Source organism: Mus musculus, chromosome 1 (genome assembly GCF_000001635.26).
Source record: "Mus musculus strain C57BL/6J chromosome 1, GRCm38.p6 C57BL/6J".
Taxonomy (NCBI): domain Eukaryota; kingdom Metazoa; phylum Chordata; class Mammalia; order Rodentia; family Muridae; genus Mus; species Mus musculus.
Window position 1 is genome coordinate 192,712,305 of NC_000067.6, and position 15,207 is coordinate 192,727,511.

Consider the following 15,207-nt stretch of genomic DNA (forward strand, 5'->3'; position numbering starts at 1 on the left):
TTCCTCTCTCTACCAGGAAAGGGCTGAGATAAATGTTATATCACCTTCCAGATGCAGCTGTGCTACCTGAATGGGGCTGCGTGTCCAGGAATTGGCGCACATTGATGCTGCCCTCCAGCCAGGAGCCTAGCACTGCTCTGGTGGTCCGTGTACTGACATACAGGGCTGTGCAGGTCCATAGAGATTGCAGACATGGCCGTCTTTGGAGGCACCAACTGGTACTTCCTTAATTTTTATTTTATCTTATTTATTTTTCTGTGTATGGTGGTTGGCTGTGTGTATGTATGTATTCCACATGTGTGCCTGGTACCTGTGGAAGCCAGAAGAGGACATTGGCCTCCTGGAACTGGAGTTACAGATGATTATGAGCCACCCTGTGAGTGCCAGGAATCAAACCTATGTCTTGTTCATTTATAACTAAACACCAATGTGTTTAGTTATAAATCAGTGGTTCTTCCAAGATAACAATTTGCAATCACAAGGTTATAACTAAAAGTCACATGTTCAGACCCCAAACATGCTTGTAAACACATGGTGTGTGTGTGTGTGTATGTGTGTGTGTGTGTGTGTGTGTGTGTGTGTGTGTGTGTGTGTGTGGCGTGTACCCGTGCACATGTAGGGGCACACAAGCTAACACGTGCATACCTAAAGGTCAGAGGAGGACATCCAGTGTACCCCTGAGACAGGGTCTCTCACTGAACCGGGAGCTCACCACATCTTTTGTTAGAGTGACTGGCTAACAAGCCCCAGCAATCCTCGGGACTCTGCATGCTTCTCCCCACAGTGCCAGGGTGAAGGTACAGGGAACCTCATGGGGCTTTTTATATATGATGGAGATCCGAGTTCAGGGCCTGGTGCTTACACTATCAGCAGCTGGGCCATCCCCAGTCCTGGAAAAGCTGCTTATAACAACAGGGGTGTGTGCCTGACCAAGTGCACTGCTCACACTTAACAAGCACCTGTAGAGTCAACCGGCTCACTCCTGTTGGAGGTGCTGGGCTGCTGTGGTGAAGAAGACCAAGGAAGTTCCTCCCATTTGCAGCTTATCTGTGTGGTGTGGGGCAGAGAAAGCAAGGAAGTTTCAGGTCAGACAAGCCCTGTGCTGAGAACCTGGAGGGTGCGGGAACATAGGGAGGCCGTTTCTGTTCGGGTCACAAGGAAAGCGTCTATGGGGGAGTGACATTTAAATTCAATGGGAGTGATGAGAGGTCAGACAGGAAAGGGTGTTCCACCTGGAAGGAACAGCTAATGAAAACACCCAGGTGAGGCCACACCAGCTGTGTTTAAAGATGTGCCCAGCGTGGGAACCACGGAGGCAAGGAGAGAGGCTGAAGGACAGACAAACAGACATGACAGAGACCAAAGGACATGGCACCGGGTTTAGGAAGTGTGGTCTGCTTGAGAAGCAAAGGGATGCTGAAGCTGCCTGGATGTCGGGAACAGGCCTGGCTGTTGGGAACATGAGGCCACACCTTTCTACAACAGAAAGGTGGAAGTCCCAATCAGTGCATTCCTCACAGACGGTTTTAACTCGACATGTTTCCATAAACAGACATGCGTTTGAAAGACTTCAACATAACTTATCTCTAAGAAGGGAAAGGCCCCTCCCATCTGAGCACACACAGTGTAAGTGACAGGTTCATAACCTGCAGTCACAGCTAATGGGGTCTCTGCAGGGCTCTCACGGATCCCCGGGTATTTGGCGGGATGGCTCAGTTCAGAAGGAAGTAGGGGAGACAACCAGAGCTCCTGACAAGTCCACCCAGCAAAGCCACACCTGAGGCCCTGGCAGGCTGTTCTCCCCACCAGTCATGGACAAAAAGTCTTTGGTACCCTCCAGCTGCAAAGTCTGTAGGCAGAGCAAAGCAATGTTTGAGACAAAAGCATGGTGTGGGGCTCAAAGCAGAGAGAGAAGGAGTGTGAAAACTCTCTGCTTTCCAAACAGTTAAATAAAGTGTGTGTGTGTGTGTGTGTGTGTGTGTGTGTGTGTGTGTAGGGGCAGTTACTAAGGAGAATGCTTAAAGCCTCGCTGTGTTAGGGAAGTGTGGGGGGGAACTTTTGGGATAGCATTGAAAATGTAATTGAGGAAAATACGCGTAATAAAAAAGTATTTTAAAAAAAAGCCTCGCTGTGAACAGGGAGGGAAATGCAGATTAGTGAGAAGGCCACTCTGGAACTCAATATGCAGAATTCTCAGAAACGGAAAATAAGTCTCTCATACGGCCCAGCCACAGCATCCTTGGCATATGCGGAAGGGACTTGACATCCTATCGCACAGACACTTGGCAGTGCTCATAGCTGCCCTAGTCACAATACCCAGGTAAGGGAAACAAAATAAACATCCTTCAACAGACAAGTAGATAATAGATGTGGTACATATACACAGTGGAATACGATTCAGCTATAAGTAAAGTTAAAATCATGCAGAAAAGGACTCCATGGAATCTAACTTTGGGTATCCATACAGCTGCGCGCACCAGTCATTCTAGACTTCCTGCAAAGGGAGTGGCAGATGGCAGCTCCCCAGGTGTATGTGACAAAGTGCCTGATGCTCTCAGGGATATCATAAGGGGGTAAAAGATTGGTTTCAGGCAGTAAAAATGCTGGTGGAGATACTAGGTATGATGTGTTGTGCGTCTCTAAGAGGGCCTAAGACATTCCACTCACAAAAACCTTAAGAAATACATCAGCGTGGGGAGAATAGACATCTCCTGTGTGTGCTGATGAAGCCAATTCTCTGGCCTGGGGGACATGGGATGCCACTGGGGGACAATACGATTCTTCATTGTAAAGCTCAGACTGGTTAAGTAGAAATGACATAGTCTGTCAGGTGTGGTGACTCATGCCTTTAATCCCAGTCAGTACACAGGAGGTTGTGAGTTCGAGGCTAGACTATTCCACATAAGCAAGTTCCAAATAATCAACCAAGGGAGACCCTGTCTCAAAAAAAAAAAAAAATCAAATAGTGACAATTCATTTCAAGGCAGTGCTGTCACCATTGTCATGGTTATCACATGGGCCACATGGTCACAGGGCATCAAGACGCTGTAAACCACACGGATGTGAGTGAAGCAACCTGACTCTAAATGAGTGGTGACTAAAAGTCACTCCCCAGGGCACTGTTGGTCTCTGCACACGTGTGAACAGAATGATTTCAGGAGATCTTAATGGAGAGAAGATTTATTTTTGTCACATAGCTTAGAAGGCTTTGGTTCCCACGCATTTGCAGAAGCAATGAGGTATACTTCACATTCATCAGGCTTTCAAAACTAAAAGCCAAAATCAAGTGTCAATGAGACACAAGCCTTGGAAACTCAAACTCTGTTCAGAGGAGCAAAAAAGTGTTACCCTGTTTGGAAAGCTGACTTGTATAAGTATGTGAGTCTGACTGTGCATACTGCACAAGAGCCAGCCATTCCCTGTCCGGGTGCAGGTATGAGAGAAAGGGCTCACACACCCTGGAAGGACTCAGCCAGGTGGCTGGTTTCTGGCCAACATTTTCACATATAACAGTACAAAACAGAATGTCAGAGCACATTATCGGTGGAATAAAGTACTCCCTTTCAAGAGCTCACTGCCTCTACATACACACATACAGAGAGAGAGAGAGAGAGAGAGAGAGAGAGAGAGAGAGAGAGAGAGAGAGAGATACACACAGAGAGAGAGAGAGAGAGACAGAGAGACAGAGAGACAGAGAGAGACAGAGACAGAGAGAGAGAGAGAGAGACAGAGAGACAGAGAGACAGAGAGAGACAGAGACAGAGACAGAGACAGAGAGAGAGAGAGAGAGAGAGAGCGCACATATAGAGACCAGCCAAACAAGAGTCCCCCAAAAGAACTGAGTAGGATAAGGGAAGATCCAGTCACAGTATGTGTGGCCTCTGCTGTTAGGGTGAAAGAATGAAGGACAATGGTTTTCACAAATGGTTTTCTCCAGACAAATCCTATACCTGGAGACTGTGTCCTTCTGGGGAAGTAAGACTCCCAAACTACCTTGCTGGCAGAATAGAGACAGATGCAAACAAGCAAAGAAGACCAACGAAGACATGCATGTGCATGAGCACATGTGCACACACATGCACACACATGCACCATATACTGTATCTACAGGACATGTGTACACCCCATGCACACACATGCACCATATACTCTATCCAGAGGACATATGCACATCGCATGCATATACATACACCACTTACTCTATCTATAGGATTTACTGTGAGGCCCATCCAAAAGGTACAACATTTCACTGAACCCCCACAGTAGCTCTGAAAGGGCAAGTCTCATTTTTGAGATGAAGGTGTTCAGACAGATGTAAGCTCCACCAAAGCTGCCCACCCGTGTCTAAGAGAGATGGGATTCAAACCTATAGCTACCCAACTTGGAAGCTCACAGACAAAAAAATGCAGTCTGTAGGTCTTGGAGCACCTGCTCACAGAACAGCCTCTGGAGCTGGTTAGCAACTCTGCTCTCTCCCACTAAGTGTAACATGGCCTCTTGTGAAGACATGGGCCCAGCCATACTCTGTCAATTCCATCCCAAGTAGGGGGTCACTCATCCAGGACTCTCAGTTCACTCTCAGACACAGTCCTTTCTCATCAACCACACCAAGCAGCTCACACATGTAAAACCTTAGCAGTTCCCACAATTACCTAAGGTCCAGCAGGAAACGCTCTCCAGGAGGGGGGCGCTGCTGTAGAGGGCATGCATGTACATGAGGTGTACCATCAGTTCAGCCAGCCACCACCAGCAGAGCAGACGACCCAGGCCCTTGGCTACAATGCAGAGGCTGTGCTGCAGAGAGTTGAGCTCTGGCTGCTGCATCTAAAGAAGGGACAACAGAGAAGGCAGCGTCAGTCGGTGCTTGGTCCCAAGCTGTGCAGAACATCTCTTCTGTGATGTTTCTGTTAAGGTTTGTGTAAATTATTATTGCCGTTTCTACTGATAGGGCAATGGGAGGGTGTTTGCCTCAGGTACACTCACTTTTCCTGGGTAAGAAAGTTGCAGAAACTGCCCCCGGAACAAGAACAGGTGGGCCAACACGGGTTACCCGAGAGCCAAGAACAATGCCAATTTCTGCATCCTGCTACCAAGCCTTGACCTGAGACAGTCCAGGTTGGGCCAGGATTTCAGACACTCTGCCCCCTGAAACTGCCTCTCTTTGGGTCCTGATCAGCCTGCTGGTTTCCACCCAACCGCCAGACTCATGCCTGAGCTACTAGGATAAGGCAACAATAGAAAGGGGAGGACACTGGAGATGGAGTGAGTGACCTGGGAGAATTAAGCATGTCTGTCAGTCTGCCAGTCTACCTTTTTCCAAGAAGAAGAAGAGGGAGAGGGAGAGGGAGAGGGAGAGGGAGAGGGAGAGGGAGAGGGAGAGGGAGAGGGAGAGGGAGAGGGAGAGGGAGAGGGAGAGGGAGAGGGAGAGGGAGAGGGAGAGGGAGAGGGAGAGGGAGAGGGGAGAGGGAGAGGGAGAGGAAGAAGAAGAAGAAGAAGAAGAAGAAGAAGAAGAAGAAGAAGAAGAAGAAGAAGAAGAAGAAGAAGAAGAAGAAGAAGAAGAAAATGATGAGGAAGGGGAGGAAGAGGAGGAGGAGGAAGAGGAGGAATAGGAGGGAGAGGAGGAGGAGGAGGAGGAGGGTATACTCCTATGAGACAAGTATCTCAGCATAATAGGCCAGACTCTATCATCAACCACACAGCTACATGATCCTGAGAAATCTCTCAACTTCTCTGGGACTTGGCTTCCTCAAAATAAGGCGAAAGTTACAGTGGTGATGGCAAGATGTGAGTGTGAAGTCCAATACCCACACTTTGCTGTGGGGGTCACCTCACTATGTGGGAGTTACCTCACTGTGAGGATCACTTTGCTATGGGGAAGTGCCCTCACTGGTGGTTCCACCTCACTGTGGGGGTCACTTTGTGTGGGGCCACCTACTTGTAGGTGTCAACTCACTGGATGGCTTAACCTCATTGTATAGACCGCTTGGCTGTGTGACATCATAGTGGGGATCACCTCAATGAGGGGGTGTCTTAGCTTGCTTTCTCTTACTGTGCTAAAGACTGTGATCAGAACACTTTGAGGAAGACAGGGCTTATTTAGCATCCACCTTACACTTCATCATGAAGGGAAGTCAGAACATGAACTGAAACAGAGGCCATGGGAGGAATTGTTCACTGGCTCGCTCCCTGTGGCTTACTCAGCTTGCTTTCTCATACTGCCAAGAGCCACTTGCCTAGGGTAGCATTGCCCTCAGTGTGCTGCCCCCCCATATCAATCATTAATCAAGAAAGTGCCCCACAGGCTTGCCTACAGACTTTTGCCTACAGTATTTTCTCAACGGAGATTCTCTCTTCCCAGATGATCCACTTGTCATCATCTTGTGTCAAATTCACACACACACACACACACAAAACCTAACAAACATGGAGCCACCTCACTATATGGATTACCTCACTGTGGGGTCACCTCACTGTGAGGATCACCTCACTGTCAAAGTCACCTCACTGTCTGGGGGGGGGGGGTTCACCTCACTCTGCAGGTCAGTCGGGGCAGTAAGAATCCACACCAAGGCAACTGACATCAAGATACCACTATGTGATGGTTTGTATATGCTTGATCAGAGAGTGGCACTATTTGGAGGTGTGGCAATGTTGTAGTAGGCCTGGCCTTGTTGAGGTAGGTGTGTCACTGTGGGAGTGGGCTTTAATACCCTCATCCTAGCTGCCTGGAAGCCAGTATCCTGCTAGCAACCTTCAGATGAAGATGTAGAACTCTCAGCTCCTCCTGGCACCATGCCTGCCTGGATGCTGCCATGTTCCTGCCTTGATGATCCTGGACTGAACCTCTGAACCTATAAGTCAGCCCCAATTAAATGTTGTCCTTATAAGAGTTCCCTTGGTCATAGTATCTGTTCACAGCAGTAAAACCCTAATTAAGACACTCTGGATGAAGCCAGGCCTTGCTTGGTGTTGCATACTGGTACACTGAAGCAACCTGTCTAGATGAATGTGCTAACAGCCTCAAGAGGTGTGTTGGCACATAGCAATTCTCACATACAGCTGAATCTGTCCAGCTTCTAAAAGGTGCTGTCCACATAAGCTGCAGCCCAGGTCCCCAAAGGCCCAGCCTGCATCTGGGGTTCCAGGACCTTGCTGATATGCAGGGCCAACCTGGTGAGCAGAGACAACACATGGGTGATGGCAGAAAATTTACCTTCCCAGCTTGACACTCAGCAAAAGGCCAGTTTGGAGGCTCTGCTAGGTGTCCCCAAGCCACAGGCAAAATGACACAAATACCTATAAAGCAAACGCATGAAGTCCATCCACACGGTGGCTGATTGGCTCCGTGGTGACAACATACCTACTTCCTGGGAGCCTAACTAAACGTTCCCTACTCTTCTTTGAGGGATATGTCTGTGTCACCTCTGCCAGGAAGGACAGAGCATCTCCTACAGCCACAGACGCACCAGTCATCACCCACTCCTCTGTCGATTCACTCTTATCTAAAGAAGAAAATGTGAAGGTTTTTATTCAGGGCTGGAAAGATGGCTGAGTGAGTACAAGTCTAATCAAATAAACAGGACCCAAGCATGATCCCCAGGATCCCCATAAAAAGCTAGGCATGATAATACACACTTGTAATCCCAGAGCTGAGGAGACAGAGACGAGAGCATTAGAGATTTGGCTAGTCAGCCTGTGCTACATGGTAAGCTGCTGGCAAGAGACCCATCTTTAAAAAAAAAGAAGTGCTAGCTCCTACACACATGCACACAATCACACACATGCACACACACATGCACACGCATTTGCCTTTCTGGAAGGTTGGTAATCCTGACAGTCCACTTGCACTCCACTGTAGTGCAGTCTCTTATTGCAAGTCATTTGTCCCCTGCCTCGCAGCAGGGGGGACAGGCTGCTACACAGTGCCCATCCTCAATGCTGCACAGAGAGCATTCCATTTGAGGCATTTCCAACTGAGGGGACTGTCAACCTTAAGATCATTGGAAACTGCCACGGTGGGATTTCAAGCTCAGACTCCACTGAAAAAACACACATTAGCTCGTCTGCCAAGTGTACTTTAAAACGCATTACGATTTAAAATCTCATTTCATGCAAATTGCATAAAAGGGAATGTCGTCTCTCTCCCTCGGTGACGCTGTGACGACTGAAGATGGCAGTTGTCAGAGACGGAAGGTTCTTGTCCTTTGCTTGGGAGACATGGAGATGTCTGACAGCAGCAAAGGCCTTTCCTGGGTCAGGACTCCTGTCTGTGGGGCCCAGGGACACAGGCACCAAATGATGCTTCTCTGTATTGCACAAGTCCCTAACCTCCTATCCATGAAATGCTTCTTACTCAGGCCCAGCATCAATGACCCCAACCCAGCCACCCACAGCAGAGCCAGTGATGTGCACTGGTCTCTCCCAGGAAGTACACCAAACTGGCAGCTGGTACAGAAGCCATGAACCAGGTCTGGACAACTGGACCTCTAGTGTAGTGGTTCGCAACCTCCCTAATGCTGTGACTCTTTAACATGGTTCCTCATGTTAGAAGTACTTACTTATTACTTCATAACTGTATTCTTGCTACTGTTATTAATTGTAACATAAATATCTGATATGCAGGGTATCTGATATGTGACCCCATGAAAGGATCACTTGATCCTCCAAAGGGGTTGCAACTCACAGGTTGAGAACCTCAACTCTAGACCCTTATGCCAGCCAGACATACTCTATCCTCCTTAGCTCCTGTCACAGCAAATCAGCGTGGCAACATCATCTTTTTTTTTTTCTTTTTTCAAGGCAATATTCTAATTCTTACTTTGTAGCCAAGGTTGGTCTTGAATTGTGCATGTGTCTCTCTGTGCCTGCTTGTGTGTGTGTGTGTGTGTGTGTGTGTGTGTGTGTGTGTGTGTGTGTGTGTGTGTGTGTGTATATATATACACCCATGAAAACCATAGACCAATATCCAATGTCTTCCTCTATCACTCTTTACCTGATTGATTGATTGACTGACTGACTGACTGAGTCAGAGCCTCTCACTGAACCTTGAGCTGCTATTATCTCACTGGTCCATTAAGCACCAAGATTCACCTGCCCCACCCCCACCCCCAAGCACTGGGGTTACATAGGTGCACTGGCACACCTAGCTTTTATGTGTGCTGTGGGGATTCAAACCCAAGTCTCCATGTTTGCACAGTAAGCACATTACCTACTGAACTATCTCTCCAGCCCTTGATCTTAAATTTCTGATCATCATGTCTCCACTCCACTCCCCGACCCCCCGCCAAGTGACAGGATTTGAGGCCTGAGCCACCATGCCTGGTATGATATAGGGATTGGACCAGGGCCTCATGAATGCTAGGTAAGCACTCTAACAACCAAGCTCCAGCACCAGTCCCACTACTACTGTCTTTACTCAGCTCTCCTCCCAGCCTGCCTTCCACACACCAGTCTTTGCTTCCCGCTGTACTCCTGGGAAGTTCAGATGCTGAGCTGCTGTGGGGCTGATCTACTGTAGGGAAAGTAGCTGAAGCCTGGGCACCTGACACTTGCTTGTTCAATGAATGAAAATTTCACATGCTTTAGAGTATAGAGGACACCTTTTCCACACTTCCCTAGTTTCTGTATGTAAATTATGTGGTAGAAATTGGAGTAACATATATTCTGCAGAGGTGTTCCTCTCTCTCTCTCTCTCTTTTTTTTATGTTTTTCAATCTTTTTTTTAATTAGGTATTTTCCTCGTTTACATTTTCAATGCTATCCCAAAGGTCCCCCATACCCACCCCCCCAATCCCCTACCCACCCACTCCCCCTTTTTGGCCCTGGCGTTCCCCTGTACTGGGGCATATAAAGTTTGCAAGTCCAATGGGCCTCTCTTTGCAGTGATGGCCGACTAGGCCATCTTTTGATACATAACCAGTACCCGGGAGCTCTTGTCTTTAGCTGCATATGTATCTCTCTCTTTTTTTAATACTTGGAGTTTCAGATTCCCACGTGGAGCCTGCTTGTCCCTGCTGGGTTTATTTCCACATGGGATGCTGCTGCCCCCTGGTGGTAAAGCCTCCTCATCCTCATCCACTCCAACACTCCAGAGTTCTTCCATTATTGCTCTTCCATCTTCCTTTCTTCCTGGTCTTTTCCTCTTAGATTGAATTTGTAGCCTCCTCCTGCTTACAGAGAACTTGAGAACTCACCAGCATCCGAGGCAAATGCAGGAATCGTGTGCCCTTTTATTCTATGTGTGTATAAAGCATATAGGGTGAATGTGTAGGTTTGTGAGAGTGCAGGAATCACGTGCCTTTTTATTCTGTGTGTGTACAACGTGTGTGATGTGAGTGTGAGTGCAGGAAAGTATCTAAAACTCAAATGTCCTTTATTCTTTGTGTGTATGTATAGTGCATGTGAGGCGAGTGTGTATGTCCCTGTGTGTGCAGGCATCACATGACACAAAGCACAGGTAGAAGTCAGAAGACAGTCTCAGGTGTCAGCACCTGCCTTTCACCTTTTTTTTTTTTTTTTTTTTTTTTTTTTTGGTCTGAGACAGGGTTTCTCTGTATAGCCCTAGCTGTCCTGGAACTCACTTTGTAGACCAGGCTGGCCTCGAACTCAGAAATCAGCCTGCCTCTGCCTCCCAAGTGCTGGGATCAAAGGCATGCGCCACCACCTCCCGGAAGAAAGAAGTAAGACCTGAGAAGATTGACCCTGCAGGGTGAGCCCACCCATCCTCCTAGACTGATGCTCAACAGACCAGCAGTCCTGCTAAAGGTTTGAGTGAACCATGGCCTCAACATCTGCTTCAGAGGACAGGGCATAGGACCTGATACACGCTCTTATTGTTCCTGTCTGAGCCTAAAGACCGAAGTTGGAGAGGAGAAGGGGAATACAAGAATGGCTTTGCATCCCAACAAAGTGCAGGTCCCACTGGGCAGGTCCCCACGCACATGAACAGCTGGGGAAAGAGTTTGTTTCCTCTGGATGGCTTTAGTCTTCGACTCCAAGGATTACTATCCATCCCAGGGGGAGAATGGGGTTTAGTTCAAAAAGTTGTTGGCTGGAAAACTGAGAAAGAGCCAAGTTCACAATGTCAAGGAAATTCCAAGAGGCAAGATGAGGATGGTCTGAGTCCACCAATCCTGTACCAACTCTGCCTTCATCCCATTCCTCTGACAGACTCAAGAGAGTGGTTCTCAGCCTGGGGTCTGGGGCAAGGCCTGAGAATTCACATCTCCATTCCTGATGGTGCTACAGACAGGAGCCATACTTTGAGGTCATGTGCCATCACTAAGCCACCAGGAATCTAAAACATAATCTCAAATGCAGACCTAAAATCATTTCATAATCAAAGAGTGAACCTCGGGAGCCAACCAGGGTGTGAGAAACGATACAGCAGCCCACCACAGTCAGGAATGCCGTTGACAATGGAGGAATTCTTAAGTGGGAAGGCAGGCCTTTCCCGGCGACTCTAGACTGATGCTATTGCTATAATGCAAACACCGACTTTTGGATAAATGAGTAACTCTGGAATTATGAAGATGAAATAAGCATTTTCTAAGAACCTTCCTTTTTCTTCACTGAGCATCTTTCATATTGTCCCAGAAACAGCAACACCTATGACTCTGTCCTCACAGACACATACATGCATATTTGTGTTCTGTGTGTGCATGCATGTGTAGGCTATATGTGAGTGCATGCATATGTGTGCTGTATGTGTGCATGCATGTTGTGAGTTATATATAAGTGCAGGCAATGTGTTACATATGTGTGTGTGTTGTATGTGTGCATGCACATGTGTGCTCCACACACATGCCAGCATGTGTGTTGTGTTTGTATACATGTATGTTATATGTGAGTATAAGTATTCATTGTATGAATCCACATGTGCATTCTTGTGTTGTGTGTACATTTGTGTATGTCTGCATGTGTCATATGTATGCGTGTTATACATGTGTTACATGCATGTGTTGTTGTACATGTATGTTTATGTGTGCCTATGCATAGTCTCTTCAAGATGTCTGTGCTTTGGAGGAGGCAATGACCCTTGGGAACCACTGTTTTAAGTACTAACACGTAAGCTAAATTCTTCAAGTATGTCTCAGTACATTAGTGGGAAGGAGAAGTGCGAGGACAAACGTGGCTTGCCGTGACATCTAGACAAGAATGCTGGGTAGAAAAGGTTTCAGGCCCCTGCAGAGTAAGAGCACACAATCACCCAGGAACATCCTTCAACTTGATTTGCTCTCTCATTTGGAATCCAGAACAATCTGAAGCCGTGTCAGGGCCACTGCATAAGCAGTCTGTGAATGAGAAGGGAGGGAGCAAGCCATCTGCTAGCAGCAGGCAATGCCATCTCTTCCTACTAGCTCAAGTGAACTATCAGAATCCAGCTTCCTGTCCCTGGGCCTTCCCTGCAATGGAACTGCTCCTGAAATTCACTGTAGCCACTTAGGAACCAGGCGGCCGCTGTCCCCTGAGAATCAGGGCCCCTCTGTCCCACCCAGGAGAGACCATCCACCTTTAGGTTATTCAGATAATAGTGTGTGCTCGGGTCAGCAGCACACCTAAGTGGGGAGACACACATGTCACAAGTGAGCATAGCAAACACCCCAAGTCTCAGGCTACAGTAGGGCTCCTCACTGACTAACTCAAAGCAGCCTTCTCAGCGCTGATGCTTACAAGTTCAAAATGTCAATCAACTCTGAAAGTGCCTATGTGCCCCATGCCCTGTCAAATGCTCAGCTGCTGGCTTCATCTTTTGTGCAAATTAAATAATCCATCTCATTATTATGCAAATTTGTTTTAATCTTGAATAAACGGTAAAATTGTACATATATCAAATAATTGTTTTAAAGTAAGTGCCTTTTATGATTTGTTCATAGTAAAAGCTTGATTTGTATGCCTATTTTATATACACACACCCCAGGGTTGAGTAAAAATTCCTCTGGCAAGGTGTCTACAGGAGTATCTCTAGGACCACTCCAGAATTTGTTGAAAATTCTGTCCCAATCACAGTCAACATTTATTTAATGTTTTTTTTTAATTCTAGTCATCAAATCAAATGGTAGCTTTTCAAATCAAACATTCAAGCCTGTGGGGTGACTCAGTGGGTAGACGCAAGGCACTTGCACACAAACTTCACAAACTGAATTCAATGTCAGGATTCTATAATGTGATAGGAGATACTGATTTCCTACAGAAGTCCTCAGAGTTCCACACATGCACATGCATACACATGTGCACACATATGCATACGCACACGAGCTCACACACAAACACGCACACATGCACACACACAAGCACACACAAGTACACACACACATACACACACACAAGCACATGCACACACACATACAAATACATAAATAAGAAATTTAAAGTCAAACATTCTAACACAAGTTAATCCAAAGACTAACTCAGGACTCACATGCTGGGAAATAATGCAGGAAGATATTAAAGTCTTTGTTTCCCATAATCAAACCATTCAGTTTCTTCAAACCTGCAACTCATAATTCAGGAGAGCCTGAAATCTGAGCGAGGTGCTCTGGCATTGAAAGATGTCATATTATAACATGGCCCTAGCCACACTGCAGCCATTTTACTATTCTATGTTCACAATAATACAAGATGGGCAACCACTGCCAGAAAACACCAGTCATCACCCATTAGACTCTGAGTTACTTTTGATCGTACATTGAAAAACCTTTTACTGTTCCCAAACTTTTGTGAACCCCATATTCAGTATGCCACCCCATTTGGGGGTCACATCTCACAGTCTAAGAGGTAGGGACCTTCACCAGCCCGGTCCCCAAAGGACTCTACCTGTCTGAAGAACTCCGGGAAGTTAAGGATGGGCCCGTTGTGGAAGACGGGATAATAGAAGACGTAGGTCAGCAGCCACGGGTAGGAATGGGAGGCACCTTGCGCAGATGGAGTAGGTTGTGCAGACGGAGGCTGCCGGCACAGCTCCAGGCTGAAGCTGGTGTAGTACAGGCAGCGAACAGTGAGCGTAAACTGGAGCAGGTAATACTCGTTCTCTGTCTTGTACCACCTTCTCTGCAAGAGCGACGAGAGAGGGAACAGCCTGTGAGTTAGTGGTTAAGATGGCACCAGCCCCTGACAGAGGAGCTGGCTGGGGAACCTGGACTAGACGGCTTCCCCCAGGAGAGAAGCTACAAAGAATAAGAGTTGAGAACAAAGGATTTACCCAGTGGCAACCACTGCAGGCAGCATAGCTGCAGTGTGGCCGGTGGTTGAGCATGTGCCTTGCATGTTGGAGACCCTAGGTCCAACCCTCCGCTCCAAACATAACACTCCAGGAAACCAGGAAAAAAGACTTTATGTGGTCCACAAGAGACTTAGCAGACTGTATACACAACTAACTACTCAACAGCCATTAGCCCAATGTCCACCTCCAGCAAACACAACTGACAAACAATCATATCTGTCAGAATGTCATGTCAAGGTTTGGTCTGTGGCCTTAAGACAAAAAAAAAAAAAAAAAAAAAAAAATGCTGGCTCTTCTCAGTGTCTACATAAAGTGCTTCTGTGATTAGCTATATGAGTAGATAATTAATAACCCTATTCTATCATCTAAGAATAAAAGTACTTGTCTGACTGTCTTGGGGCCATTGTAGACATTGTGTGTCATAACGAAGATAAATGGTCCCTAAGAAACAGTGCACACTACATGGATATTTAAGCATATAGAGAGGGTATGGCTCTGTTTCTAGCCCTCGGGTCCCATGACATTTGTCATCCTCTGTCAACATCCAAACTGGGAGAAAAGATGATCCAGGACAACCTCACAGGGACTCAGACAACAGACCCACGACTGCTGAGTTCTGCAATAACCCAGGAAGGCCACTAGGTGGAGCCCGGCGGAGGGGTTACTGCTGCTTTGTGTGTGTGGAGGTCACTACTGGATCAGAAGCCAGGGTGCCCTCCTCTTCCCTGTGGAGAGATGGGCAGGAGGAAGACTCTTACCTTAACTTCCTCCACACTTTGCAGCCTTAGGGTGGAGAGCAGAAGGAGAGAACACAGCCAGGACAGGAGCACGGATCGGAACTGAGCCACGCAGAACGCGATGGTGCTGTGGAGAAGGACCATGACCACGCCTGGCGCCCCCAGCACACACCAGCAGGCCCACATTCCATAGACCATGACAATCCAGGGTCTGTGCTGTAGAGGGGTGGTCCAAAGAGAAGGACAAGA

General features: G+C 47.3%; 1 protein-coding gene across 4 annotated transcripts in view; it reads right to left on the minus strand.

The window, feature by feature from the left end:
- Hhat (hedgehog acyltransferase) overlaps window positions 1-15,207 on the minus strand; it is a 258,395-nt gene that overhangs the window by 199,480 nt on the left and 43,708 nt on the right. For 3 of the 4 annotated variants that reach the window (XM_011238934.3, XM_017320220.2, NM_144881.4), the window contains 3 exons: window positions 14,980-15,174; window positions 13,816-14,049; window positions 4,653-4,824 (listed from right to left, as the gene is read on the minus strand). In XM_011238934.3, coding sequence (XP_011237236.1) covers window positions 4,653-4,824; window positions 13,816-14,049; window positions 14,980-15,174 — 601 coding nt within the window. Of the gene's footprint in view, window positions 1-4,652; window positions 4,825-5,846; window positions 5,927-13,815; window positions 14,050-14,979; window positions 15,175-15,207 lie in introns of those variants that run through there. The other variant, XM_017320221.2, reaches the window with a different exon arrangement.